Below are 27,385 nucleotides of genomic sequence, written 5' to 3' on the forward strand. Positions count from 1 at the left end.
ATCACCATCCCAATTCAGATATTGATTTGAAGAACTTAAGTAGTATCCCATTGCCAACTTCAAGTTTCCTGAGGTCTTGGTTGGTTGCAGAGATTATTCCTTAATAAATATTCTTCTGGAAATATATCTGCTGATATATTTAATTTATGTGGATGCAGATTTCCTTAGTGTGGATGCTATGCTGTCATTCAACCAGTCAATAGCCATTTGTTAAGTGTCTATTGTGTGCCAAGCACTATGTTAAGCAATAGGGATACAAGAGAAGGAATGGGGAAGACAATAGGCAAGCTAACATGTACAAAAAAGATATATGCAGGAAAAATAGAAATTAATTGAGAGGGAAGGCACTAGAAGTAAGAGGAGTTGGGACCAGTTCTGAATCCAATTCACTGTACTCTATTATGAGTTATCCCATATCTTTCTTATCCATGGGGATAGCTTGAGAGACTGTCAAAGGCTATGCTAAAAATCCAAGGATATGTTATCTATCTTATTCCCCTGATTACTAGTCTAATAATCCTATTAAAGGCTACAGATAGTTCTTAATAGTTCTGAATATTATATTTTGGAGGAACAAAGAGGAAAGCATTCAGGGAAGATTAGGAGTGGGGGAACCCTCCCTCCCCCGAGAATCAATTAAAGGAATGGAGAACATTTGTTCTAGAGAAGAAAAGGTTTAGAAGCAGAAGACTTGGATGACAGAGATGTTTTCAAGTATTTGACTATTATGTAGAAGACAACCCTCTTTTTTCCTCCCTGGACTATAGGAAATAGAACTAATTGGAATTAGATGTAGATAGATTTCAGTTCAACAGGAGAACAATATGGAAGTTTGTGTAGTGCAGTGAAAAAGGCTCTGATTTTGGAGTCAGATCCTTGGTTGTAATTTTAGCCCTTAGTACTTGTTAACCTGTATGTCTTTGGGTAGTCAATTAATCTCTTTAGTCTTAGGACAGAGCCTTGGGCATCATCTACATTTAACATATGTGTGATGTGGTGAGCCAACCTGCAAAGGAGATGGGAAAAGAACTGTCAAATAGGACCTTCAGGAGACTAATGCCACAAAAAATTCAGAGAGGAGAATGTATCTAGGAAGAGAGTATAGTCAGCAGTATGAAATGAATCAGATAACTCAGGAAGGAATAAAATGAGAAAAGACCATCAGTTTGGTAGCTGTGAGTAGAAATGCAGAGAAACATATGAGAATTATTGTATAAGTAGGCTTAATGAGAATTAGCAACTAATTGAGTGTGAGGATGAATGGGACTGATTGGATGAAGTATTTCTCAGTATTGGGTCACATGTTCCCAGAATGAGACCTTGTTCTCTGGAGGAATGAACTTGAACCTGGAGATGCAGGAGGTTGCAGGAAGTGACATGACCTCTGGGAGACAGTCAGCATTAGTGATCATTGGTCAGAAGGCTCCAGTCTTTTGCTTTTAACTCTGGACAAGCCTGAAGCTGGTCAGGTTCCAGGTGCACATGGTGGGAGTTGGGTTGGCTCCCAGGTGTATCTGGGACTCTCCCTGCAGGGATTAAATAAATGCTTTCTCTTTGTACTTATTGATATCCCTGATAAATTAATTGGGAAGGGGGTCTTGCACCTGACCTGTCTCACACAAGGGGAAGAGAGAGACAGTGTTCAAATTTAGAAACTACCTCCAGAGTTCATAAAGTCCAAAGATACAGTGAATGGAAATGATTGCAGAAGGAACAACTATCATTTTGTGTAAGAGAAGACATCCACTTGATAAGAGAATGAACCCAAATCCCTGGCCTACTTTGCCATAAGATGATAGACTTTGAGGTAGACTGGGCAGAAAGGAAGTGAAATGTAAAATGCCTACTTGAGTAGTCCTGAAAACTGCTTCAGTGTTTAGAAAAAATGTCCAACTTCTAGAAGTTAACAGTAGTTTTTTTTTTATTTGTTATTGAATCCTTTTTTTTTATTTTGATAATAGCTTTTTATTTTCAAAATACATGCAAAGATAGTTTCAACATTCATCCTTGCAAAACCTTGCGTTCCAAATTTTTCTTCTTTCCTTCCCCTACTCCCTCCCCTAGATAGCAATTAATCCAATATAGGTTAAACATGTGCAATTCTTTAAAACTTATTTCCATATTTATCATGCTGCAGAAGAAAAATCAGATCAAAAGGGAAAAAGTGAGAGAAAAAAGTAAGCAAGCAACAACAACAAAAGGAAAATACAATGTTGTGATCCACATTCAATCTCCACAGTCCTCTCTCTGAATGCAGATGGCTCTCTCTATCACAAATCTATTGGAATTGGCCTGAAACATCTCATTGTTGAAAGGGGCCAATTCCATCACAATTGATCATCACATAATTTTGCTGTTGCTATGTTCTCTTGGTTCTCCTCATTTCACTTAGCATCAGTTCATGTAAGTCTCTTCAGGCTTTTCTGAAATCATCCTGCTGATAATCTTATAGAACAATAATATTTCATAATATTCATATTCACAATATTCATATTATTTAACTTATTCAACCATTCCTTAACTGGGGGACATCCACTCAGTTTTTAGTTCCTTATCAAAGGATGTTACAAATGTTTTTGCACATTGGGTTCTTTACCCCCCCCCCCTTTTTTTTTTAAATCTTTTTGGGATACAGACCCAGTAGAGACACTGCTGGATCATAGCTTGTGCACAGTTTGATAGCCCTTTGGGCATAGTTCCAAATTGCTCTCCACAATGGTTGGATCAGTTGAGTCCTGTTTTTAGTACTTATGTAAAAGCATATTCCATGTCCTTTGGCATTTTTTTTTGTGTGTGTAAGAAATGAATACCTTTCTTATATATGATTTCTATTATATTAAACAGTGGGTACCTTTCTATGTAGTCCCTATCCTCTCTTTGATAAAAGTCAGTATCTAAGGTAACATAATTCATATTTGGAGCAGAAATCTGGAATCTGAAATAGTGCAGAAAGACATGAGTTTAAGTCTGATCTTGAACCCCTTTAATTAGCTCTCTAATAGAAGCTGCAAAGACAGTGTGTACTTTTATTAAAAGGAGTTTCATCCATAATCATATTAAGTCCATATTCATTTTGAACTTAGGAAGTTCAGTAATCTCAAGAAAAAACAAGAAGGAAAGCATTTTGATCAGGGGCAGCAGAGGCAGGTAACAAATGGTAGAAGCAGTTAAGTGGCTCATGATAGAGTGCAAGATAATCAAGAAATAGAGCCGAACTTAAATGCAGCCTGGTCCAAGTCACTTTATATCTATCTGCCTCAATCTCCCTACATGTCAAATAGGTTTAATAATGGCATCTACTTCCTAGGGTGGTTGGGAGGAGAAAATGAGATCATATTTATAAAAAGACGCAAGATAGGTTTAAATTTATTCTGAATTATTAATATCTTCTGAATTACTTTAGCTATGGACAACAAAACAAGTCCTAAACGGTATCGTTTGCGGATTCCAAAGGGCAAATGTTCGCCCAGATAACTTAACAATCGGTTCTCGAAAGCCAATGGGGAATGACTAAAGGTCATTTTTGGATAGACGTCTCTAGAGAGAACAAGTGGAAAACCGTTAACCGGGTGGGTTCTAGTGGGAGGCCTCTTTTGAGTTGGACTAGATAGCCCCCGAAGTTCCTTCCGATCCTGAAACCTTGAGATCCGGTCATTGGGATGACATTAGGATAAATTTACAGCTTCGGGGAGCGGTCCCTTTAAGCCGCACCGCGTCAGCCGTGGGGAGGGAGGAGGAAAGCAGGCTGCGGAAACACGTATGCTCGGTGAGCTCTGCCTGGGCTGCGGCGTGGCCTGGCTCCGGTGGGCCTTTCCCCTCCACCTTTAGAGCTGTGGCTCCGCACCGCCCTAGGCTTCAGGCCAGGCCAGGCCAGGGGAGGCCGGTCCTCCTGGTACCCGAGTCGCCATCTCTCCGAGGCTTTGTTGCCAGGGGCAACCCCCATGGCGGGGCAGCGGGTGGAAATCGATGGCGGCATCATGGAGGGGGTGAGTGAGAGGGAGTGCGGCCCCAGTTCCCTGGTTTTGCCTCCTCTTTTCCCCTAGGACTCTGACCCGGTGTCCCTCTTATCTTTCTAGGGCGGCCAGATCCTGCGCGTGTCCACGGCCCTGAGCTGCCTGCTGGGCCTCCCGCTGCGGGTGCAGAAGATCCGGGCGGGCCGCAGCACCCCGGGCCTCAGGTAAAGCGAGCATCCTCAGTATGCGGCGCGAGCATCCTCAGTATGCGGCGCGGCGGGGCGACCTCCCTCCCTCCCTCCCCTCCTCCCCACTCTTTTCCCAGGCGTCCCCATTGACCCGGGCTCCAAGGTCCTTCAGTCCTGGGCCGTCTTCTCGGGGCGGGGCCCTCCATTTGCTAGTCCCGAGGGGCTGCTGCTGCTGCTTTGACAGCTTGTTGGGCTCCTGATCTCGGAGATGAGTCGCAGGAACTCTGCCAAGAAAATCTCAAACGGGGTCATGAAGAGTCTGGCCTCATATCTAGAATCATTCTAGATTCTTATCTGTGCCTCATCCCTAGCCTCCTTCAGGAGTTTTCTCCCGCAGGGTAGAACTTCATTTTGTATTTCTTAGTGCCTTTCATATAGTAGATACTTTAAGGCAAGTACTTATTATATTGAATTGGATTTGTGACTGAAAATGTGTTGAATCGATTAATTTAAACGTAGTCATTTGATGAATGTACTATTATTCTAGTATTCTTGCTGCCTGTCAGTATTTGAGTAAATACACACGCATAAAATGAAGTTACCCCAAAAGGTAACATTTGATATCTGTGCATCTCAGATAGCACGATCAGATATTTTAACACTGCCTTTAGTAATCAAACGTTTGTTAAGCCAAATCTTAATTCTGATCTAGAGGACAGAACTTAGATGAAGTAAATGAAAGTTATAGGAAGTCTGATTTCAGTTCGATATACGGACAAACTTCCTAGCAATGAGTTGTTATTCTCTGCAACGTGGTAATGGGCCCCTTTTGAGATAGCAAGTGACTTCTCCCATTACTGGAGATGTTCAGGTGGAAACTGAATGGCCACTGACTTGTCAGGGATCTTGTAGTTTAAAATCTTGTATTAATAATAAAAATAGTTAAAATTAATGTAGTACTGTTACATTTGTAGGATGTTTTATTTAGTTATTTATTTATTAGCAATAATCCTGTGAGGAAGATACTTTTATTATCCCTGTTTTACAGTTGAGGCAACTTAGGCTGAGAGGTTAAGTGCTTTGCACAGGGTAATACAGCTAGTAATTTTCTGAGGCATGGCTGGAACTCAGGTTTTTTTTTTTTTTTGATTCCCAAGTACATCACTCTATCCACTACTGCACCAACCTCATTTGGTAGGATGACGAAGTAAGTAACTTGTGAGGTCTTTTCTGATTCTCAGCATCTAAAAAAGAGTTCTTGTTGGGGGTCAATGAGAGGTGTAATAACAAGGATGTCGAGTAACACTGGATGACTCAATTTTGGAAGGGATATTAGAAGTCAACTAAGGGGATCTGCTCCTGCAGATCAGAATCCCTTCTACGAGGTAGTTAGCTACCCTCTGCTTAAATACCTCTCATTATGAGAACTCATAAGGTAACCCATTACATTTTTGAAGGAGCCATGTTCTTAGAAAGTTCTAGCTTTAGATTGAGGAGAAATTTGTTTATCTGTGCCTTCAATTAATTGGAGCTAATCTTGTCCTTTGAAGCTTTATACAGAATTTCTCTTCTAAATGATAGTTCTTTATAATTAGAAGTCAAGAACCATTCTTTTAAATTGTCTCTTCTCTGTGTTATCAAAATCCATGGCCTTTTTGTAAGGCTTCCTGATCCTTGATTGCCCTGGAACATTTGATTACTTCCCTTCTTAAAATTTTCTTCTCTCTTGATCATGACATTCTTACTCTATACTCCTGTGATTCTTCTTTCTTCCCTCCTTTGTCTTCAATATTAGACATATTTCAGGTTTCAGTTCTTAGCTCTTTTTTTATTTAAATTGCCATTTAGGATAGAAATGTTGATGTTATCTTAAACACTTCTTTTTCTCTCTTACTACATATTAGATAGTCACTGAATTGGCATTGCCACTTGAATCTTGATTTTCTTTTCCATTCCCACGGTCACCAGCCTAATTCAAGTCCATATTACCCCTCACCTGAATTGTTATAGTTACAGTTGTACAATTATTAATACAGATTAAGTACTCTTAATCTTCTCTCAACTTTCATCCTCTCCAATCATTCCACATATTGCTGCCATATAAATCTTTCTAAATCACAATTCTGATCATCAGGTTCCTTGCTTAAAACTTTTCAGTTACACTTAGCTGCTTATCAGTTAACATTTTATTTGTACTTTTTCCATAACAATCATCATTGTTCATTTCTGTCTTGTTAAGCCAAAGCTTTTTGACTTAAGAAATCATGTCCTGTTTGTTTTTGTTTTCATTGACTAGCCAAAATTATGCATTAAACAAAGTTACATTGACCATCTATAATTCAAAATCCTACCTGTTCTTCAAGGCCAAGCTTAAATGTTGTCTTTTGCATGAAACCTCCTCAGCCAAAAATTATCTCTCTTTAATAGCATTTATAATATCTTGTTTATACCTTTTTCTAGCACTTAGGCTACATTACAGTTATTTTCATGAATGTTTATGTCCAGTAAATGTTACACTGCTCAAGGTTAGTTACTTCTTTGTCGTATCAAATTGGATATATGTCAAGGACAAGGACCTTACCTTTTATTTCTCCAGAAGACTTTTTATATATAGGTGGCTATATATTTGTTAAGTAAGTGGAAACAAATGGGATTTATGTAAATCTTTATGTATCAGGCAAGTAGGTTGCGCAGTAGGTAGAGTGCCAGGCTTGGAGTCAGCAAGATTCATCTTCTTGAGTTTAAATCTGGCCTCAGACACTACCTATGTGATGCTGGCCAAGTGACTTAAACCTTTTTGCCTCCGTTTCTTTATTTGTCAAATGAGCTTCACTAAGAAAAAAATGAGTCATGAGGAGTTGGGATATGGTTGAACAACAATTGTTTATGTATGTGAATTCAAAATTAAATGACCCATTTGAGGACAAAAGATAGATAGTAAAATTTTTTGATTTGATATTATGTCAGTTTTTTTTTAATGGGTTCCCTCACAATGTTAAGAGAAAATAAAAAATTACCATATTATTTGAACAAACTTATAAAATGACATGGACAAGAGCAGTATAAAACAACTAGATACTGTTCTGCAATCTGCATTATTTGGAAGGAATTCCCTTATTCAGATTATAAATTCATTTTGAGTATTTCAGTATAATCTCAACATATTCAGTAGAATTAGTTGATTTTTTAAATTATTGAATTGTGTTAAGCTTACATTTGAATAATTTTTATCTTATCATGATTCCAATGAATTGTTTTTGAATTACTGTAATAAATAGAAATACTGTATTTGGTAAACGAAAATGGGCATATGGTTTTTACATAACCTTTCTTTGGAAAAAAACATATTTTAAAAATTTTACCTTTATTGTCCAGAAAGGCATCCTAGAAATTTCACAGCTAGAGTGAACAGAATTTTAATGTTCCTTATATCATTTAAAGTTGAAAGGAAACTTAACTCTCCTTTAGTTCATCAGATTTGAGAAGTTGTCATGTAAGGAATAAGTAGGAGAACCAGAATTCACATACTATACCACACTGCTATTTCTAGGAGGTGTCTTAATGTTATATTTCTGCAGTTCCTAGCTAATTGGTCTAAAAGCTCCTGAATAGTGTCTTCCAGTTGATTTTCTTTGACATGTCCTTGGGCTAACATGTCTTGTTTCACATTAAATCTTTTGGAAACTCTGTTCTTCATGTTAGTCTGTACTGTGCCATTTTCTTGCTATTAAAGCAAGAAGAATTTATATGTATATACCAAAATGTCTTTATTCTAGTAGTGAGGTGTATAGCAGTATTAATTTTATGCTGCATTATATATACCACCTAGAAAAGGGACAGAGTACAAGTCTACTATGTGTGCTGGAGAGCTCGGCCCAACTGATTTACTTCTAAATGATTTATATTAAAACTCCCTTTTAATGAGTTCACTGAATGGATAATAGTCATGAGGCAGGATTTTTAAAATTTTAATTGTCTGATCCATTTAAAATTACATGGTTGAATCTAATTCATTCTGCATGTGGGCAAGATATATTTCAATTGATTAAGGCTGGTATTGCATGTGGATAATTCACTGAGTTGGAAAGGAGTCTAATTGGACTTTAAACACTTTTGGTAGGTTGATTTATAAAGTGGTGGGGTTTCTTTGGCCCCTATTTGCATCCTCAAAGTAACACTGGTGGGATTTTTTTAATGTGCCTTATAAAATGACTTCAATTGAAGCAGCTTTCCCAGTTTTATACTACTACTTCATTAAAAAGGTTTCATCTAACTAGGTAAATGAAGACAGGAAGTAAAACTTCTAATGCATAATGAATTATGAATATGAGGAATTTTTGCTATTAGGTATTATAATTTCATTATCTTTTAAGTTTTCATAAATGTTTGAAATAATATGGGTAAATAGGCAGTCTGAATGCACACGTTTTGATGCAGTATTATGACCTGAAGGCCTCAACACCTTTCTGGATTGGAAATGATTCGAGATTTATGTGATGGCCAACTAGAAGGGGCAGAAATCGGCTCAACAGAAATAACTTTCACACCAGAGAAGATCAAAGGTGGAACCCACACAGCAGATACCAAGACAGCTGGGTATGTCTATGTTTGTATTTGAGATCTTAAAAGTAACCATTTAATAGCTCCATTTAAGAAGCCATACAATGTCAAATGCAAGGTTGTTGATTCCACTAAATTGTTTTCTTTAACTTGATATCATTTTCCTTTCCTTAGTAAAGATAACTTAAGATTTGAAAACATAACTAAACACACATAAGTAAAACTATTTCATTCACACATACAAGACAGGACAATGTTTGAAATTCAATAGTTAAGACTGAACACTAGTACTTTGGGGTAAAAGATCCCCAATACCCAAAATACAGAATTCTAGAGCTGGCAGGCACTTGAGCAATCATCTAGATCAGCCTTCCTATCTTATTTATAAATGATAAACCCAAAGTCAGAGTAATAAACTGACTTGTGCCCAATCTCATATAGCTGGTTTGTTGGCAGACCTAGGACTGGATCCCAAATCCTTTGACTTTTAGCTCAGTATTTTTTCCATTAGATTGTATTATTAGTCATTTAGAGCATATGTCCTGCTCCATTATTCACTGAGTTTCTGTGCAAATTTTATCCTCACATACTCCCAGATCTTTGCTTCTCAAATTATTTTGTGTCACTTTATAGTAGAAAAAATATTTTATTTAGATTCATCCTGGGTTTGAAATCTTGATCTTGCTACTTACTGTCATACCACCATTTAAGTTAGGTCAATATTTCTGAATGTTAGTTTTCTGAGGATATTAGTTATATAGTAGAACTTACAAAGTTATTTTGAGAAATTTTAATTTAAATTGAGTGATTATGATGAAACATGTTAGTTAGCTTATGGAAATTAGTCTAAACACACACATTCAATTTCCGTGCAGTATATTCTATAAACTTGCAATGATTTTAGGTATTTTAATTCCTGGTTTGGGCATATTTCATTTTGAGTCTGCTTCTTTACTGTGTTCCACCCTGTTTGGATTATCTATTTGACCTTTTCATGGTTGCTAATGGTTCTCTCATTTAAGTTTGGTCTTTAAAAGTAATTAGGGAACCACTGAAGTGGCGAGTATATAGATCCTTTAGATAACACCAGCTGCTGCTCTTTGAGGTATTTGAATTTTTGCACCTTAGAACACACAACAGAGGGTAGCAGGACTTATTAGATAGACACATTCAGCCTCAAAGTGACATGTCCCTGAGAACAAGTTCCCTAAGTCACACAACCTCTTGATGTTCCAGGCAATTTTCTAATGCAGTAAATAGAGGAGGATGAAGAAGAGGAAGAAAACACATTTATTAAGCACCTTCTATATGCCCAACACTGTGCTAAGTATTCTATAAATATCTCAATTTATCCTCACAACAACTTTGTGAAGTAGGTGCTTTTATTTAACCCCATTTTACAATTGAGAAAACTAAGATAGACTACTAAGATGGAGGTTGAAAGACTGTTGGTGGGTCATACAGTTAGTGAGGTCTGAGGCCAGATTTAAAATCAAGTCTTCCTAACTGCAGTCAAGTGCTTTATGCCCTGTGCCTGCAGAGCAGGTGCCAGACTGCATTGGAAAAGTGAGTTACCTTTACTACTGAAATCATAAACTTAGTTAAAAAACAAACAGAAAACATCTAAGATCTTATTTAATTAGTCATCTTGTTAATACACCAGAAGACAGAGAGCAGAAATTATTCTGATTAAAGAAATGTTTGGCAGCAGTATTTTGTTTGGGGACCTTTAATGGGAATTCTTTGAGAGATTCATTTGTGGTAGAAGGTACCTATCTTATCCTTCTCAACTCAGCTGAGAGCTGTCTGCTGTTAGAGCTTAAGCATGTCTTCTTGACTCCAAGTCTGATGAGCTCTCCATTTCACTGAGGCTAGTTAAAGGGGCTTGAGATACTCAATTTCTAGCTATGAGGCTAATAACTGAAAGGTCTTAAATTTATAATCCTTTTTAATGATAAACATATATGTGTGTGTGTGTGTGTGTAAATAAATATTAGTATAAAATTGGACCATTAGCAGTTATGAAGCATTCAGCTTTTCATATTTAATTAATTTTTTTGCTGCTTTGCTGTAGGCAATGGGATGGTGAAAAGAGGTATTGACGATACCCTAATATTGGGTACATAAGAGAAATGTCAGAGATGATGTCAGATAGGACTCCTTTTTTCCCCCCAACATTTTTATTATGGTTGATTCTGAACCTTGTATGTAGATTTTGCATGTGTCACATGGAGTTTTAAAATTATGAACATAGGCATTCAATTTATTTCCTTGGTATTTTTCACAAGAAGTTTTTTGATTTTAAGAATTTTCTTAAGCTAGAGTATTTACATTTTTTCCTGTTTATTAATATGAAGTTGGCAAATGCCAAAAAAAGTGAACTTTTGAATGTGAAAATGAGTATTGCAAATGAAACCATGAATCTCTCCTGTATTTTTTTAAAAAATATTTCAAATTTAACATGGTGGTTTCAATATTGCCTTATTGTCTGTGATCCTCCTCTGAAATTCTTTCTCTCCTCTATTAATGATAACTAGAATTTTCCCATAAAAAATTTTTGAAGAAAATCTTTTTAGCTGTTTAGAAAAGAACTCAAAAAAGAATGATAAATCTCTTTTTATGAGGAGGAAATTTACGCTCAGAGATGTTAAATGACCTTCCCAGGATTCTCAGATCTTCAATTTCTGACAAAAATGCTTCCCTTGGGCCAAGTCTCCCAACTTTTACACCATATAGTCTCCTTAAAAGTTCAGTGGACTGATTTTTCAGTGCAAAGAATATAGTGCTGTGAGCAAAAAAATGTTTGAGAACCACTGAGGTAGTGCAGCTCATTTTTATAAACTAGAAAACAAATTTGTATCTGTTTTCTGCTGTACTAGTAGTGGATGAAATGTTTAGAATTTGCCTTTAAATATGAAACTCTACCATTCAGAAGGAAGATATTTGCGTTTTTAAGCTTTATAATGCAGAATACATATTTTCTTGTCTCTGTTTCAGGTGGTGTATGATGTAATTTTGAAAGTAAAATGTGATTGTTTATCATAGCATCCTCTCTTTTCTGATTCTACCTAGGAGTGTGTGCCTGTTGCTGCAGGTCTCTATGCCCTGTGTTCTCTTTGCTGCTTCTCCATCCGAGCTTCGTTTGAAAGGTGGCACTAATGCTGAAATGGCCCCACAGATAGATTACACCTTGATGGTGAGTGCCTTTCTCTCTATGTGCTCTTTAAAATTGATTTTTAATTTCAGGATGGGCCTAAGATTCTGGATTGTGAATGTTAAGCTAAGACTTATAACAAGTCAAAGTCAACTTTTCAATAGAAGATTTTTAAATTCTAATGTAATAATTTTGAAGTAGACAATAATCAGAATAGCTATCTATTAGTTCTGAAGTTGGATTGGTATTTTCCATTTGATGTGCTTGGGCTCTCAGAAGTCTCTAAATCTGGTTCACAAGGTGATTTCCTGAACTGCTGCATCCCAGTGCGCTGCATTCCCTCTATACTATTCAGTTTCATTGCTCTTCTTCATTCGTCAGCGCATCCCTCTGCTGCCATCATCATCTTCTCCCTCTTGATTCTCATTTAACTTTTTTTTGCATATTCACTCAGTGGAAATCTCATTTTTCCTGGTCTTAAGAAGTTTGTAGATTCACAGTTAGGAGGGAGAGACGAGCACCTGGAAAGCTGTAGAGAGAGAGAGCTTTTCTAATTATAACACCTTACTTTGTTGGAATTTTCCAAAAGCCTATGTAACTTGGGCCAATCATTTAAATGTCTTTGAGTTTTTTCTCATTTCAGCTCTAAAGCTCTGATTCTGGGATTCTAAGAAAAGATTAAACCTTTTAAGTTTAGCAATATGTCTTTCATTTTAATTAAAATACTGAAATATCCTAAGTATTTTTTTTCATAAGACATTTCCCTAAGCACTATTTCAATATATAAAGTGATGGGCTTGTGAGCACTTAATGTTTGGTGACTAAAATAACAAAACATGCTTATTTTGCAGGTCTTCAAACCAATTGCTGAAAAGTTTGGTTTCAAGTTTGACTGTGATGTTAAAATGAGGTAGGTTGCATATTTAACATTTTCCTTTCTAATTTTGATCTCTTATTTACATTTGTCTGACATGGCAAATGAGATGACTTCTTTGCTAAGCAGTTATACTAGTCAGGTATACTCTAAAGTATAATTAGAAACATGCTAAAATACTATTTTATGAATAACTACTAGATAGCACAGTGGATAGAGTGCCAGACCTGGAATGAAGGAGACCAAAGTTCAAATTCAGTCTTAGATATTTAATAGTTGTGTGCCCCTGCACATTTAATCTCTCAGTTTTCTCAACTGTTAAATGGAAATAATAATAGCACCTACTTTACAGATTGTTGTGAGGATTAAATGAGAGAATATTTGTAAAATACTTAGTACAGTGTCTGTATAAGTAGATAATAGATAATTATTCCCTTCTATAAATAATTAGAAATTACATTACAAATAGAGTTCTCATTAATAATATAGAAAGGTAAGCCACAGAAACATATGGAATTTAAAGTTGTGCTGATGGTCACAATTGTATATAGTAACCATTTGTGTATCAGAATATAAATATTTAATCAGGAAACTTCCACATTGTGTTTATTGGCCACACAAAATCGTGTCTTTGTATTGTCATTTAGTAATGTTTAGATCCCATTATATGCAAAACATTAGATTTCCCAGGAGCACTTCTTAGGTGTATACTATGTGCCAGTCACTAGGGAAAAAATAAAAAGAATGAGATAATTTCTGAATTCAGAAACCTTATATTCCACTAGAGATATAAAACATATTCTCAGATACTGGACACATATGAAATAAATACACATGGTAAAATATATACTGTATACTACAGTTCATTCCAGGAAGATGTCTCAGTTTATAATTAGGGAAATTATAAGTAAATCATTTTTTCTCCATGATCTCGTGATCGGAATTGAAAAAAGAAGATAAAAGCAAAAGACTACTTTATGGAAAGACTTTTTCCTTTTGTCATGATATGATTTGGAATAATTTCACAGAATAAAAGACTTGGACATTTTTTTGAGATTGCCTTCCATTACCTCAAAGCTTGGTGGTAGTGATAAAGAGTGAATTTTTGACTCTGCTTAAAATTAATTTTAGTTTCATTGTTAGAGGCAGCATGATATAATGGACAAAATGATGGGCTTGGAATAGGAACACTTGGATTCAAATCCTACCTTGAACACTACCTTGACCCTAGGTAACTCACTTAATGCTTCAGCCAACTCCATAGGATCTACCTATTCAGTCTGAGTGCTTGCCTTGTGCTTTAGTAGAGGTAATTCCCACACCAGGAATTTCATTTCCTCTCCCTTTCCTCTACCTCCCCCCCCCCAAACACACACTTTGGAAATCATGGGTCCTTTGCATTTTTTTTTTAATTGCATGACTAATATAGTTGATCTATCACAAGGACATAGTTCTTTAATATTTTTGTCATCATTGATGTTTTAGCAGTCTTAGAACTGTTCATTGGTGTTCAGATACCATTTGTCTTTTATTCAGCTCTCACTGACTTGGTGTTTTTGTCGTGGAATGTTGTTATATGGGATCATGTGTACTTTTCATAGGGGCTACTATCCTAAAGGGGGTGGTGAAGTAATTATCCGAATGTCACCAGTAAAACAGCTAAACCCAATAAATTTAACTGATCGTGGGACAGTGACCAAGATATATGGAAGAACGTTTGTTGCTGGTGTTTTGCCATTTAAAGTAAGTATCTCAGATGTTATAAGCATGTGTATTTTTTGGTAAATGGCATGTTAGCTATTCTTTGAAATTATTGGAATAGCTGTTTATTTTTGATAAATCTTTTCATGAGAGCTAATTTTTAAAGAAAATAAGCTTTTTACACTTGAGCATTGATTCTGAATAATATATAAAAGTTGTTAACTTATTCTTGATGGCTTGAAAAGAATTGTCAAACTAACCAGTGATTTATTTCAATTTTACTATAACTGTTGCCTTTCTGTCTTACCAAATTAGATAGCAAAAGATATGGCAGCAGCAGCAGTGAGATGCATCAGAAAGGAAATCAGGGATCTGTACGTTAACATCCAGCCTGTTCAGGAACCTAAAGAACAAGCCTTTGGCAATGGAAATGGAATAATGTGAGACAAGACACTAATCTCTTCCTGTGTCATTAATTTAGAGTTATAAATTTTTCTATTTAAAAAAGTGTGAGAGCAGTATTTTTGAAAAAAGCTTGTTAAGTAGTATTCTAGCTTAATGTAAAAATATATGTAAGATTTGAAAAGAAAAGTTCATTCCAAGAATTTTGCAATTTCTAAAACTTGAGATTCTTGTGAGAACTGTGACGTTGTTGTTGTTATAAGAGAACTCGGATTGGTTTAGCGAATTTGATTTTTAGTGGATCTTATTAGCAATTGTTCTTTAAAAAGAATCTTGAAGGAAATTTTTTGAAATGCTTTAAAGTAACTTGGTTGAAAAGTCATTTTGTTAAATATCTAAGATGGCAAAGACTTTTAAGCCAGACAATGACTGTCCAATAAAAAGTGGGCTGCTTTTCAAGGTTTAGAAAGTTTCTTATGCTGCTATACTTGAAGAGTAAAAATACTCTTCAGATGAGTGTTTACATTTAGTGCCTATACTGTGGTCTTTTTATTCTATTTAAAGCTTTTAAAAGTAAAGTAAATATTCTATTTATGATACTGTTCATAAGGGGAAAAAAACAACACAAATTTCTATCTATACCTCCTTATTTTGAGATACCATTTTAGCTGTATGCCATTCTTATATACATGGGAACTTTTGTGTTTTATTTTTTGTTCTCATTAAGAAGCCAAATATCCTGAAGGAGAAGGTGCTACTTATGTAGAAATTGATTAAAATATGACCACAGTTTCCCTTGCTTAAAAAAAAAATCCCCAAAGACACTTATATGGATGGCCCACCTGGGCTACTTTTTATTTTGTTGCTATATAGGATACCTGTACAGATTAATTTAGGGTACCGCATCAGTTTCTGATAATGATTCAAATTTAAGATTTATTTGGTTTAAATTTGATACTGTCTATTTAGTGATCATAGCATACTGTGTTATATTTGCCAATAATTTTAAAGTATATTTATAATATAATGGAATTGACAACTTTTAATTTCTATGCAGCATTGTTGCTGAGACATCAACAGGCTGCTTATTTGCTGGATCATCACTTGGTAAAAGAGGTACAGATAAATGAGCCACCATTTTAAATGTTGCAATCAAACAAAAAATAGTTGGCAAGAAAGAAGTCTGGAATACAGTAGAATGGAGATGAATATGATGGTTTAATGTTTTTTAGAATTATATCACTATTCAGAATCAATCATACTTTAAAACCGTTTATTTTTTTTGAAAGGGAGATTTTTTTTCTTGGCATAAGAATTGAATATAGAAAATGAGGTAGATAGGGTGTGTATGTGTGTGTGTGTTTATAAAGTCTTTAGTTTGGACTTGGTAAAATTTGTTTTTTAGCTTCAGGTTCGTAGGATCTTGGATTTAGTCCTGGAAAAAAACTTGAGGAAATTGAAGCCTAGGAAAGTTTAAATGGTTATTCAAGGTAGAACGTGACAGGGCAACAATTTGAATCCAGTACTTTTGACCATCAATTCACTCTTTTGATGTACTTGCTAACATTTGACCCTGGATAAAGATTCTTAGCCTCTCTAGGCCTCAATTTTCTCATGTGTTAAAATGAGCAGATTGGACTAGATTATCTCTAAAGGGTGTGTCTGTTCCTATTGTCAACTGATGAATTCTTTTTCCCTAAAATAACTTGACATATTTCTAGTCTGACAAGGAGATACCTCAAATTTTCATCATAAGTCTGTTTAAGATGGAGAATGTTTTGTAGTACTTCTAATATATTGATCTAGCAGCCAAACCCATTTTACTCAGTAGGTAGGAACTCAGTAGGTACACTTCTAGTTGACCTAGTTTAAAATCTCATTTAGGCAACAACTATTTGTTGATCAGCCACTGTATTTATAAATCTATGTCAATTGTCCTCAGGGACCTTGTAATCTGATTGGAAAGGCAAGTAGAACACACATTATGAACTGACAATGTAATCCAAATTAATGGCATAGTGCTATAAAAATTCAGAGAAAGAATTCATTTGAGACTTATAGTAATTAAGAGAAGACTATGCAAGAAATTGTGTATGGATTGAATGAGTATGAATAGATAAGATTTAAAATAGTTGGAGAGAATGGAGCTGTATGTTTTGGGCAAGGGTTATGATCTGAAGATAGATATATTTAAGGTGAGAATAAATAGAACATTTTTAAGGAATTGTATGAGTACTGGAACTACAAGTTTGTGTTAGGCAATCGTGAGAAGTTTGGAAAGGTAGATTAGGATCAAATCATGAAGGGCCTTGAATGCCAAGTTTTTAATTTGCTAGACAGTAGGAAACCATTGACAATTTTTGAGGAACTAAATGAAATTATAGGAACTATCACAGTGGCTGGCATGTTAGACACTTGTTAGAAGCTTATTGATACATTGAGTCAATCATTCTTTAGGCTACATCTGGAATATTTTGTTTAGTTCTGGGCATAACATTTTAGGAAGGATATTGCTAAATTGGAGGCATCTTGAATGGTAAATGGCTTCACATTCATGACATTGAAGATTGGTTGAAAGAATAATAGGGTTTTAACCAAAAAAAGATTTTGGAATACATAATAGCTGTCTTATAGCTTTTAAAGATAGTGAAAAAGAGATTAGACCTATTTCTACTGGGCCCCATTGGATGGTGGAACTAGTAAACTTTTTTGTTTATTTTCTATATTTACTTATCTGTGTTTCTCTTGTGTGCTCCTAATAGAATGTGAACTCCTTGAGTTGGGACAAGGACTGTTTTATGCTTGTCTTTGTGTCCCCTGCACCAATACAGAACTGTGCACATAATAGGTGCTTAATAAATTATCCTTGAATAGTATGGATCCTTGTTCAAGTAGATTCTGGTGGATGGCTTCTTAAAGTCTTTCCAAATTTGATATTCATTGTGTGATCTTTTCAGGCTTTAACAATGTATAATTCTAGGGAAATGAAATATACAATGGTTTTTAGCTTCGTTTGAATTTTTTGTATATTTTTCTTTCTCCTATATCTTCAGTCAAGGCAAATTTTATTACCAAAAAACCAGTCAGCTAAAATTAAAGATTATATCATTAGTAAATGAAGTCACCATTCCTCTTTTCCATCTTTTCTATTGTATTTGACTGGTACTATTAAATTCATTGTATATTTATCCTGAGGCTTTCTTTGAATCCTAGAAACTAGTTCTTGATATTTATTTTCAATGAGCTGGAAGTTTTCTATCAGATATTTATTTTCACATTTTATAATAAAAGTTCCTTTAGGTTATGTTTAATTAAATTCTTTTTTATTGATACTTGATTAGTGTTTAGAAACATACAGAACTTCCAGTGGCTCAGTATTAATTTAAAAAGAATAAGATTTCAAAAGTTCTAACTAATATGTTGCCTTTTCAATCATGCCCCACTCTTTGTGGGACCCATTTGAAGTTTTCTTGGCTCAGATCCTGGGGTGGTTTGCGATTTCCTTCTGCAGCTGATTTGATATGTGAGGAATTGAGGCAAACAGAATTAAATGACTTGCTCACAACCCCATAGCTAGTAAGTGTCTGAGACCAGAATGGAAATTAGAAAGATGAATCTTCTGGCTTGGCACTCACCACTGTACTACCTTCGTTGTTCATATTACTATTGTGACCCTTTAGCTTATTTGATTAAGAATATAATTCTAATAAATCTTGCTCAAGAATTCAGGGTACTCTCTTCCACAACCATTTTGTAAACATATACCATTAGTTGTAACATAGACAACTTTCATGGGAATAGGATTTGACACTTAACAAAACACTTTGCTCACAACAACCATATAAAGTAGGCTGTGTAAATATTGTCTCAGTTTTAAAGATAAGAGAATCAAGGTTCAGAGAGAATAAATGATTCGACCATGGTAACATTCCCATGACTAAAATCTGAGTCTTCCAATTTCCAACAGTGTTCTGTCCATTTCACCACACAGGGTTGAGCAAGGGAAACATGCTTAAAGCCATCTATCGCCACATGTCTCCTTATTCTTAATAGAGTCTTCTTTTGAACTCCCTTCCCTCTTAGTCAGCTCTTAGCAAGATTTTAAAACCTAGCTCGAGTCCTTCCTTTAGGAAGCTTTCTCTGACTACTCCCAACCCTCTTACTGTTACCCTTCAATGTACTTCATTGAACTTATAGTCATTACTGTGGTCAGACATTACATTTTTTCCCTTTAATTTATTCATTCATGTTTATTTTTTCCACTGTTTGTGGAGGCAGGGATCATATCTTCTTTCACATTCTCTACAATACCTAGCACATTGCTCAGGAGATGATGATATTAGCACCAGTGTGCAAAAAAGAACGGTAATTCTGGAGTGAGTATCCTTGTGTTAAAATTATCTTTTCTATGAATGGATGTTTCATATTTTTCTTATGAGAGAATTCCATAAACTTTAGAGCTAAGGAGAACAATTTATTCAAAATTCCATGTCATGTGAGAACACTTGTGGGCCCTGATATAATCAAGGGAATTTCTTAATTTTGTTGTGAATGAAATGGACCTTGGAGCAAGTCACTTGGCTTCAGTATCTTCATTTCTCAAAAGAAGGGAGGGTGAATGTTGGTCTTGATGAAATTGGAGGTTCCTTTCCACTCCAGTCTTCTTTAAATTCCAAGTTTGATGATTTGGAGTCTTAGTTTTGCTACTAAAGAGATAAGTAATTTGATACAAGTTAGTCTACAAAGGTGTGCACTTTTGTGCCAGGTACAATCCTGGATGTAATATTATCATCTCCATTTTAAAATCAGGGAAACAGAGGCTCTTTAGAGGTCCAAGAGAGCCAAAGGAAAGCAAAAATGTGACCCTGATCCTAAGGAACTTATAGTCTAAAACGAAAGACAACATGAAGCTAACTGTACATGCAACATTTTCAGTGTAAATGGAAAACAATGTCAGGAAGGCATTAATGGGGGAAGGCTTGGAGGGGAGAAAGCAAGAGAAAGGCCTCTTATAAAAGGTGGAATTTGAACTAAAAAAAATAGCTTTTTATTTTCAAAATATATACAAAGATAATTTTCAACATTCACCCTTGTAAAATCTTGTGTTATTGTGTTAGAAAATTTTTTCCCTCCCTTCTCCCACCCCATACCCTAGACAAGTAATTGATATATGTTAAACATGTATAATTCTATACATATTTCTGCATTTATTATGCTGCACAAGAAAAATCGGATCAAAAAAGAAAAACTATGAAAAAAAAGCAAGCAAACCACAACAAAAAGATGAAAGTACTATGTTGCGATTCACATTCAGTTCTGACAGTCTTCTTTCTGGATGGAGATAGTTTTCTCCATCACCAACCAGGGAATTGGAATTGGCTTGAATCAACTCATTGTTGAAAAAGAGCCATGTCCATCAGAATTGATCATCACATAATCTTGTTGCTATGTACAATGGTCTTTTGGTTCTGTTCACTTCACTCAGCATCAGTTCATGTAAGTCTCTCCAGGCCTTTCGGAAATCCTGTTGATGATCATTTCTTACAGAATAATAATATTCCATAACATTCATATACCATAACTTATTCAGCTATTTCCCAACTGATAGGCATCCACTCAGTTTCCAGTTTCTTACCATTACAAAAAGGGCTGCCACAAACATTTTTGCACATGGGGGTGCTTTTCCTTTTTTCATGATCTCTTTGGAATATAGGCTCAGTAAAGACACTGCTAGATCAAAGGGTATGCACTGTTTGATTGCCCTTTGGGCATAGTTCCATATTGCTTTCCAGAATGGTTCAGTTCACAACTCCACCAACAATGTATTAGCGTCCCAATTTTCTCACATCATCACCAACATTCATTATTATCTTTTCCTGTCATCTTAGTCAATTTGAGGGATGCATAGTGATACTCCAGAGTTGTCTTAATTTGTATTTCTCTGATTTAATTGTGAGTTAGAGCATTTTTTTCATATGTCTAGAAATGGTTTTAATTTATTCATCTGAAAATTATCTGTTGAACTGAGGCTTCAAGGAAGCCAGGAGATTGAGGTGTGGAAGCAGAGCATTTTAGGCATGGGGGGCCACAGTGTTAGGAGATGGAAGTTTTCATGAGTGAAAAATAGCCAGGGGACTAGGGTAGCTGGAATGTAGAGTAGGGAGAATAAGGGTGATAGAAGCATGAGGAGGTGGTGAAACTAGAGAGGGTCCAGATTGTGAAGGGCTTTAAAAGAATAAAAGAAATTTATATTTGATCCTGGAAAGAATAGAGAACCCCTAGAGCTTACTGAATTGGGTATGGTTGGTGGGGAGATAATAATTGTACTTGTGCTTTAAGAAAATTACTTTGGCATGTCAGTGGAAAATGTATTGGCATGGGGAGAGATGACTTAGAATGACCAGTTAGAATGCTTTAAGTGTCTAGGCCCAAGGTAATCAGATAGTGGTTATGTTTGAGTGGAAAAAAACAAGATTTATGTATGAGATGCAGTATAGAAGGAAATTACAATCCTTGACAATACATGAGATATGCAGGCTGAAGCAAGTGAGGAATTGGGAATAACACCAAGGTTATGAGCCCGGTTGACTGGGAGGATGGTGGTATCCTTGACATTAGGAAAGTTGGGAAGAGTATTTAAGGAAAAGTAAAAATAGTTTTGGACATAGGGAGTTTGGAATGCTTATAGAACATCCAGTTCAAGATAGCCAAAAGATAGTTTGTGTGGCTGGATTAGCTTTTCCTTCCAGGTCTAAAGCCTATGATCCAGCACATCTTCCTAATATTATCTGGTTTCCATTTTGAGAAACCATAAGAAAGATTTACTATACACTTGAGTTAAGAGAATTTTTCTAGTTGAATTTTAGATAATACTTGGAAGGTACTATTTTCCCCTCATTATAGTATGTAAGCTCCCTTGAAGTCAGGTCCTGTTTGATTGCATATTATCAGTTTCACTGACACAGTGACTGACATATAGTAGGTGCTTACTAAATTTTTGTGAATGAACTGTTTTATATCTTAGAATCTGATTAAGCTATGTCTGCAATATTGTTGACAATTGAAAATATGAAATATAATTTTGCAAACCCCACATTCAGTTACATAACCCTATATAGGATCAAGACCCACATTTTAAGAAGTTTTGGTTGTAGTCAGAAATTTATGAGAGGCTAAACTTTGTAGTCAAGGGCTATAAATTATGATTAATTGGGTAGGACCAGAGGAATTCTCTCATCTCTACATGTCAGGATTGAAATATAGGGTATCTCAAAAAACTTAGTGTAGTTTTAAGCTTTAAACAAACATATGTATTATATATGCAAACTTCTAAGTTTATACTTAAAACTGTACTAAGACTTTTGGTATGTCCTGTATACACACATATACATAGTTACACACACACACACACACATATATGTACATGCCAGTCTACCATAAAAAAAAGATGAAAATTAAGTTTCTAGATATTGACTGAATAGGCCCCCAAAGATTAGCAGCATGCTGACTTATTGACTACTGATTTTTTGCCTGTTTTATTGCTAATTAATTCACTTTCACTTTCTCTGTTTTAGGCATATCTGCTGACAAAGTTGGAATTGAAGCTGCAGAGATGCTGCTGGGAAATCTGAGACATGGGGGAGCTGTGGATGAGTATCTGCAGGACCAGGTAATTTCACATACTAACAGTATAGTAGAGTGGAAAGGACACTAGAAGTAGGATCAAAAGGCCTAAGTTAGCATCTGTGTGACCTTGTAGTTATCACTTGGATCTTAGAGAGCCTCTGTTTTGTAGTATTATATTAACTAACTTACAAGGTTATTATGAAGTTCAAATAAGGTAATAATAGGAAACATTTCTGGCTACTATTATTTCTCCTGTGGTTATTATGTAAAAGTAAGCCATTATTAGTATTCCTGCCTACTTTATTCAAATTTTTACATAGTGTTGTAAGCTGGATTTGAATTAAATCATTCATTAAGAAAATTTGAAATGATAGGGTTTTTTTCCCCTTAAAAATACACTTTTCCCCCTCCCTCCCCCCTCCCCCCATCAATTCTTTCTGGCAGCATTTTTTTATTAGAGAAAGAGCAGAGTTGCATCTTTGGTATTATTAGTTTTGTGAAGTTTTTCTCTTTATTGTTGGTTTATGCAGCTGATCATTTTCATGGCCTTAGCCAGTGGGGTCTCTAGAGTAAAAACAGGACCAATTACACTCCATACTCAAACTGCCATACATTTTGCTGAACAACTAACCAAGGTAAGTGTATATATTGATGAAGATTACTTAGTTTTGTGGTAATCATAATTTGAATTTATTTCTAATAATAGTATACTATACTTTTAAGGATCTGTGATTTCATCTGTAGGGATATTCTATCCACTGATAAAGATTGCAGTTTCCCACCTCTTATCTTCATCCAGCAAGCAACCAATCCTGTCCTGCTGAGTCTCTTTTAACTGGAGAATAGAACATGTACATATTGGGTTCCAGAATAATAGAATACTTAGAAATGTGTTCTTCTGAAACTGGAAATCTGTTGTCAATGGTTGGTTTTAGAATCTTTAATGTGTTTTAATATAATTATTTCTATCCCTCCTCCCCCATATCTCATGCTTATTTCTTAATGATATATGTGATATTTTTATAAAGTGTTTTTTAAAAGGGTTATGGCACTGTGTACCTGAAATTTGTCTCAGCTTTACATTCCAAAATCCGAAAAGAGGGAGCATGGTCTAGAACAGGGCTTCTTAAAACTTTTTCCATTTGCCACCCTTTTTGCCTGACAAATTTTTATGCAACTCCAAGGAATATGGTACAATAGGTATCATATATAATATATATGGCAAAATAGGTATACAAATGAAACATTTACTGATAACTAGGTCATAATTTTGCAACCCCCACATTGTTACATGATCCCATATAGGATCGAGACCCACATTTTATGTAATTTTGGTTGTAGAGGACAGAAACCCAGCATAAGAACCAGGAGGACGTAGGTTTAAGTTCTGCATGTCTCATATATACTATCTAGGAGGCATGTGGGCAAGTCACTTAACCTTTTGGTACCTTAGACCAGAATTGTCAGATTCTTGAACTAGATTAAAACGTCATTGGGAAATGTTTAGTAGAGTTTTCTCTCTTGGAAGTTGAAATTATTAATCTGGTACCTCTCTCTCCTTTCCTCTCTAGACTGCACCTCTGTTAGTCAGTAAACATTTATTAATTATCTACAATTCATCATATGTTGTGCTAAGTGCTGAACATCCAGATAAAAAAGAAATAGTCCCTGCCCTCAAGAAGCTTACAATCTAATGAGGGAAAATGGCACAAAAGGAAGTTGAAAAGGAAGAGAGGGCAGAGTTCAAGAAAGTACAAAGGAGGTCTAGTCAGCCTGTGGGAAAATCAAAGGATAGTTCATGAGCCTTATTAAATGGAGATTTTGGAGCTCATGGGACCATCTCCATTCCAAGGGGTAGAAGGTACTGATGAGGTGTTGAGTTACCAAGGTTGTGAATCTATAAATGTGATGGGAGAACCTTATGTATGCCAGTTGATAAGCAGAGTGCTCAAGCTTTGCTTATTCATTTGATAAGCAAGAGTGCTCAAGCTTTGCTTATTCATTTAACACTTAATCCTGCTCAATTATGGGAAAGTGCCATACGCACTTCTGTTTGAATGCTTACCAAAAAGCATTTCTAGTTGTCTTGTGCCAGAATCACAGGGTCTGAGAGTGGGAAGGAACTCTGGACCCATCTGGTCTAGCCCATACAAAGAGGCATCTTTGCTCAGATCACTGCCCCTGGGGACCAACCACCTAGGAGTAGAGCACCCAGAACTTCTCCATACAAGCAGTTCTGCTTTGGGAAGCTTTGAATTTTAAGACATTTTTCCTTATGTAAATGTGTTGTCTTTTCAAGTCCTCGTGCCTGGCTCTGCCCTCCGGGTTAAAAAGTGAGAGGGGAATAGAGCTAAGAAGTATTTGCAGACAGTTTTTTTCACCCTATGAGTTTGACTATAAAAGGAGGAGAGATCAGAGTGGGCAAGGTTTCATATCTCTTTTTATCCCCAACTGCCTAGCACATGTCCCAACTGCCTGGTGTCTTGCCCATAGATACTAATTGATGTAAGACTTGAAGGAAGTAAATCTGAATCGCAACCTTTATTTAATCAACAAACACTTATGAAATATTCACTATAGGCCAGGCATTGTGTTAGACTCTTGGGGATAAAAAAAGAAAAATTAAAACCCAGCCCCTTGTCTCAAAGAATAAGGGTTTTTTTGGGGGAGGGAGGAAGAGGAGGATAAAATGCAATAACTATGTACGTACAAAATATATACAGTATAAGTAGGAGGTAATGTTAGAGGGAACACAGCTGGTAGGGAGGAAGAATCAGGAGGGCTTTCAGAAGGAGCGTTAGTATTGTCTCTTGTAGAATCACCTAAAATTTTTTATGTGGTATCATGTTTTGATAAGTGGCTTGGTGTGAGTTAAGGTCAGGTTTGCTCAGGTAGTTGAAAAAGGGTAATAGGAATTAAAGTCATACTTGATGAGAGAAAGAAATGTAAACAGTTCTGCCTAATCTGCTAGAATAGGCAAATGTTTTTTTAATATAGAATTTCAGCTTGGTAGTCAGTTGGTCTCCAGTGAAAATGTCCCAGAGAATCTAAACTTGACCCTTTGCTGTTTAACATTTTTTATCAGTATAAATTGCAAGCTCAGTAGCTTTGTAGATGTCACAAAAGGGAGAGGTACAGGTAATATACCATATGACAGGATTCAAAAAGATTTTGACAGCCTTGAGAAGTAGACTCAGAGAACCAGTAAAATGTGGTAAAATAGAGATAAATGTAAAATCTTACACTTGGGCTTAGAAAACTAGCTTCACAAGTACAGAATGACAGTAGTAGGGAGGTTAGCAGTTTCTTTGAAAATGACATGAGGGTTTTAACTAGACCACAATGTCAATATAATTTATTAATATGCTGTAATATAGCAACTAGAAAATCTCATTTTGGGCCTATGTTGAGAGACATACTATTCAGGACTGACTAGGGAAATTATATTTCTGCTTTATTTTGTCCTGGTCAGATTTATCTGGGTTTTTTTTTTTTAAATAAAGATTTATACATCCCATTTCATGGTAGACATTGTTAAGCTGTAGAATGTCTAAAGAAGGGCCACATAAAGTTCATTGAAAGAAAAGATGTTAGCCTGGCAGAAAGAAGACTGGTGGGGGGAGTAATGGGGGGGGGGGAACTTGTTGGCTTTTTTGAGATATTTGAAGTGCTGTCAACATGTACAACTGTTCTACCAGGAACTGTGGGTAGAATTTGCAAACAGATAAAGTGAGGCTTCATGTCACAGAAAATTTGCAATAATTAGAACTATCCTAAAGGGTATTAGCCTGCTTTAGGAGATAGTGGTCTCTTTTATTGGAGGTTTTCAGATAGAGTGTGGCTGAACATTTGTTGGGCATAGTGGGGTTAGACTAATTCGGGTTAGACTTAGTGGTTGCTGAGATTTCTTCTAACTCTGGAGTTTTCTAAAAGGAATATTTTGTCATGATGTATAACACCTGATAAATTCCTTTATCTTTGTAGCTTCCTCAAAAAAGAGTGATATTAGCACCTATTTACATGGTAGGAAATTGTAGGATTATTCCTCTGATTCACCCAATATAAATTATATGCTAAATTTGTTTTTCTTGTTTTAGGCCAAATTTACTGTGAACAAATCAGAAGATGAAGATGATTCTTCTAAAGAAACTTACATTATTGAGTGCCAAGGAATTGGAATGACAAATCCACATTTGTAGGATGTTTGCCTTTTTTTTTTTTTTATGATACCTCAATGATGGATTGCACTAACTTTCAGTTGATAAATAGTACATGATGGTGAATGGGGAGTAATTTATCAAATGAACGAGCTTAATTTTAGAGATGAAAGTACAGAGTGTTCTTGGTTTGTTTAGAAAAAGCTTCACCTGATAAATCTTTCCATGAATGTTTACTGAGATGTGTATAATGAACTGTTAGAATTCAAGGACAAATACTTGAGACTGGAAAATTAATTTTCTTTATGAACATCTTGAAATGAAGCCTGTATGTCACCAAAAAGATGCGTGCTTATGAAATGGTTCCTTTCTATGCTGTAACTTGTACCACGGGAATGTGCCCTTAATTAATTTGTATCTAATCTCTGTATCCAGTTTGCTGAAATCTGATCTAAAGAAGACTAATAAAGCAATTCTAGGCAAACAAAACCAGCAATTTGTTCTTATGGTAAACTTTTAAAACAGCATTAGTTCATTCTAGTTGCAGGTAGCTATTTAAAGGTAAATAGCAAGTGCTCAGATGAAGCAAATTTCCTAACAGATAATATCATAGCATCTTTTGTAGTAAAAAACTTGGGTTCATTTTGGACTCCATCCAAGGAGGTGTAAGTAAGGTGCAAAATTACTAGAAAAATAACAGAAGTACTTAAGGCATAAAGGACTCATGAGGATGCTATAGCTTCCTTGTAAGAAATTAAACAGTGTTGATG

General features: G+C 35.7%; 1 protein-coding gene and 1 long non-coding RNA gene across 4 annotated transcripts in view; one reads left to right on the forward strand and one right to left on the reverse strand.

Moving 5' to 3' along the window:
- The first annotated feature begins 3,587 nt into the window (after positions 1-3,587).
- RTCA (RNA 3'-terminal phosphate cyclase) lies at positions 3,588-27,107 on the forward strand. Of its 3 annotated transcripts, none has more exons than XM_003769692.4 (11): positions 3,588-3,986; positions 4,077-4,177; positions 8,594-8,737; positions 11,774-11,897; positions 12,707-12,765; positions 14,331-14,472; positions 14,746-14,870; positions 15,890-15,948; positions 22,407-22,501; positions 22,989-23,093; positions 26,556-27,107. In XM_003769692.4, exons 1-11 carry the CDS (start codon positions 3,942-3,944, stop codon positions 26,655-26,657), a joined length of 1,101 nt encoding a protein of 366 aa, XP_003769740.1. In that variant the 5' UTR covers positions 3,588-3,941; the 3' UTR covers positions 26,658-27,107. The 3 variants fall into 3 exon arrangements, with proteins under 3 accessions (XP_003769740.1, XP_012404986.1, XP_023359172.1); XM_012549532.3 differs by having other exon boundaries at positions 3,598-3,766; positions 8,579-8,737; XM_023503404.2 differs by having other exon boundaries at positions 3,598-3,766.
- LOC116423393 overlaps positions 19,292-27,385 on the reverse strand; it is a 52,352-nt gene continuing 44,258 nt past the window's right edge. The window contains exon 5 of the long non-coding RNA XR_004233991.1: positions 19,292-19,538. This is a non-coding gene — a long non-coding RNA (uncharacterized LOC116423393). The remainder of the gene's footprint in view (positions 19,539-27,385) is intronic.

This window comes from Sarcophilus harrisii, chromosome 4 (assembly GCF_902635505.1).
Source record: "Sarcophilus harrisii chromosome 4, mSarHar1.11, whole genome shotgun sequence".
Classification (NCBI taxonomy): Eukaryota; Metazoa; Chordata; class Mammalia; order Dasyuromorphia; family Dasyuridae; genus Sarcophilus; species Sarcophilus harrisii.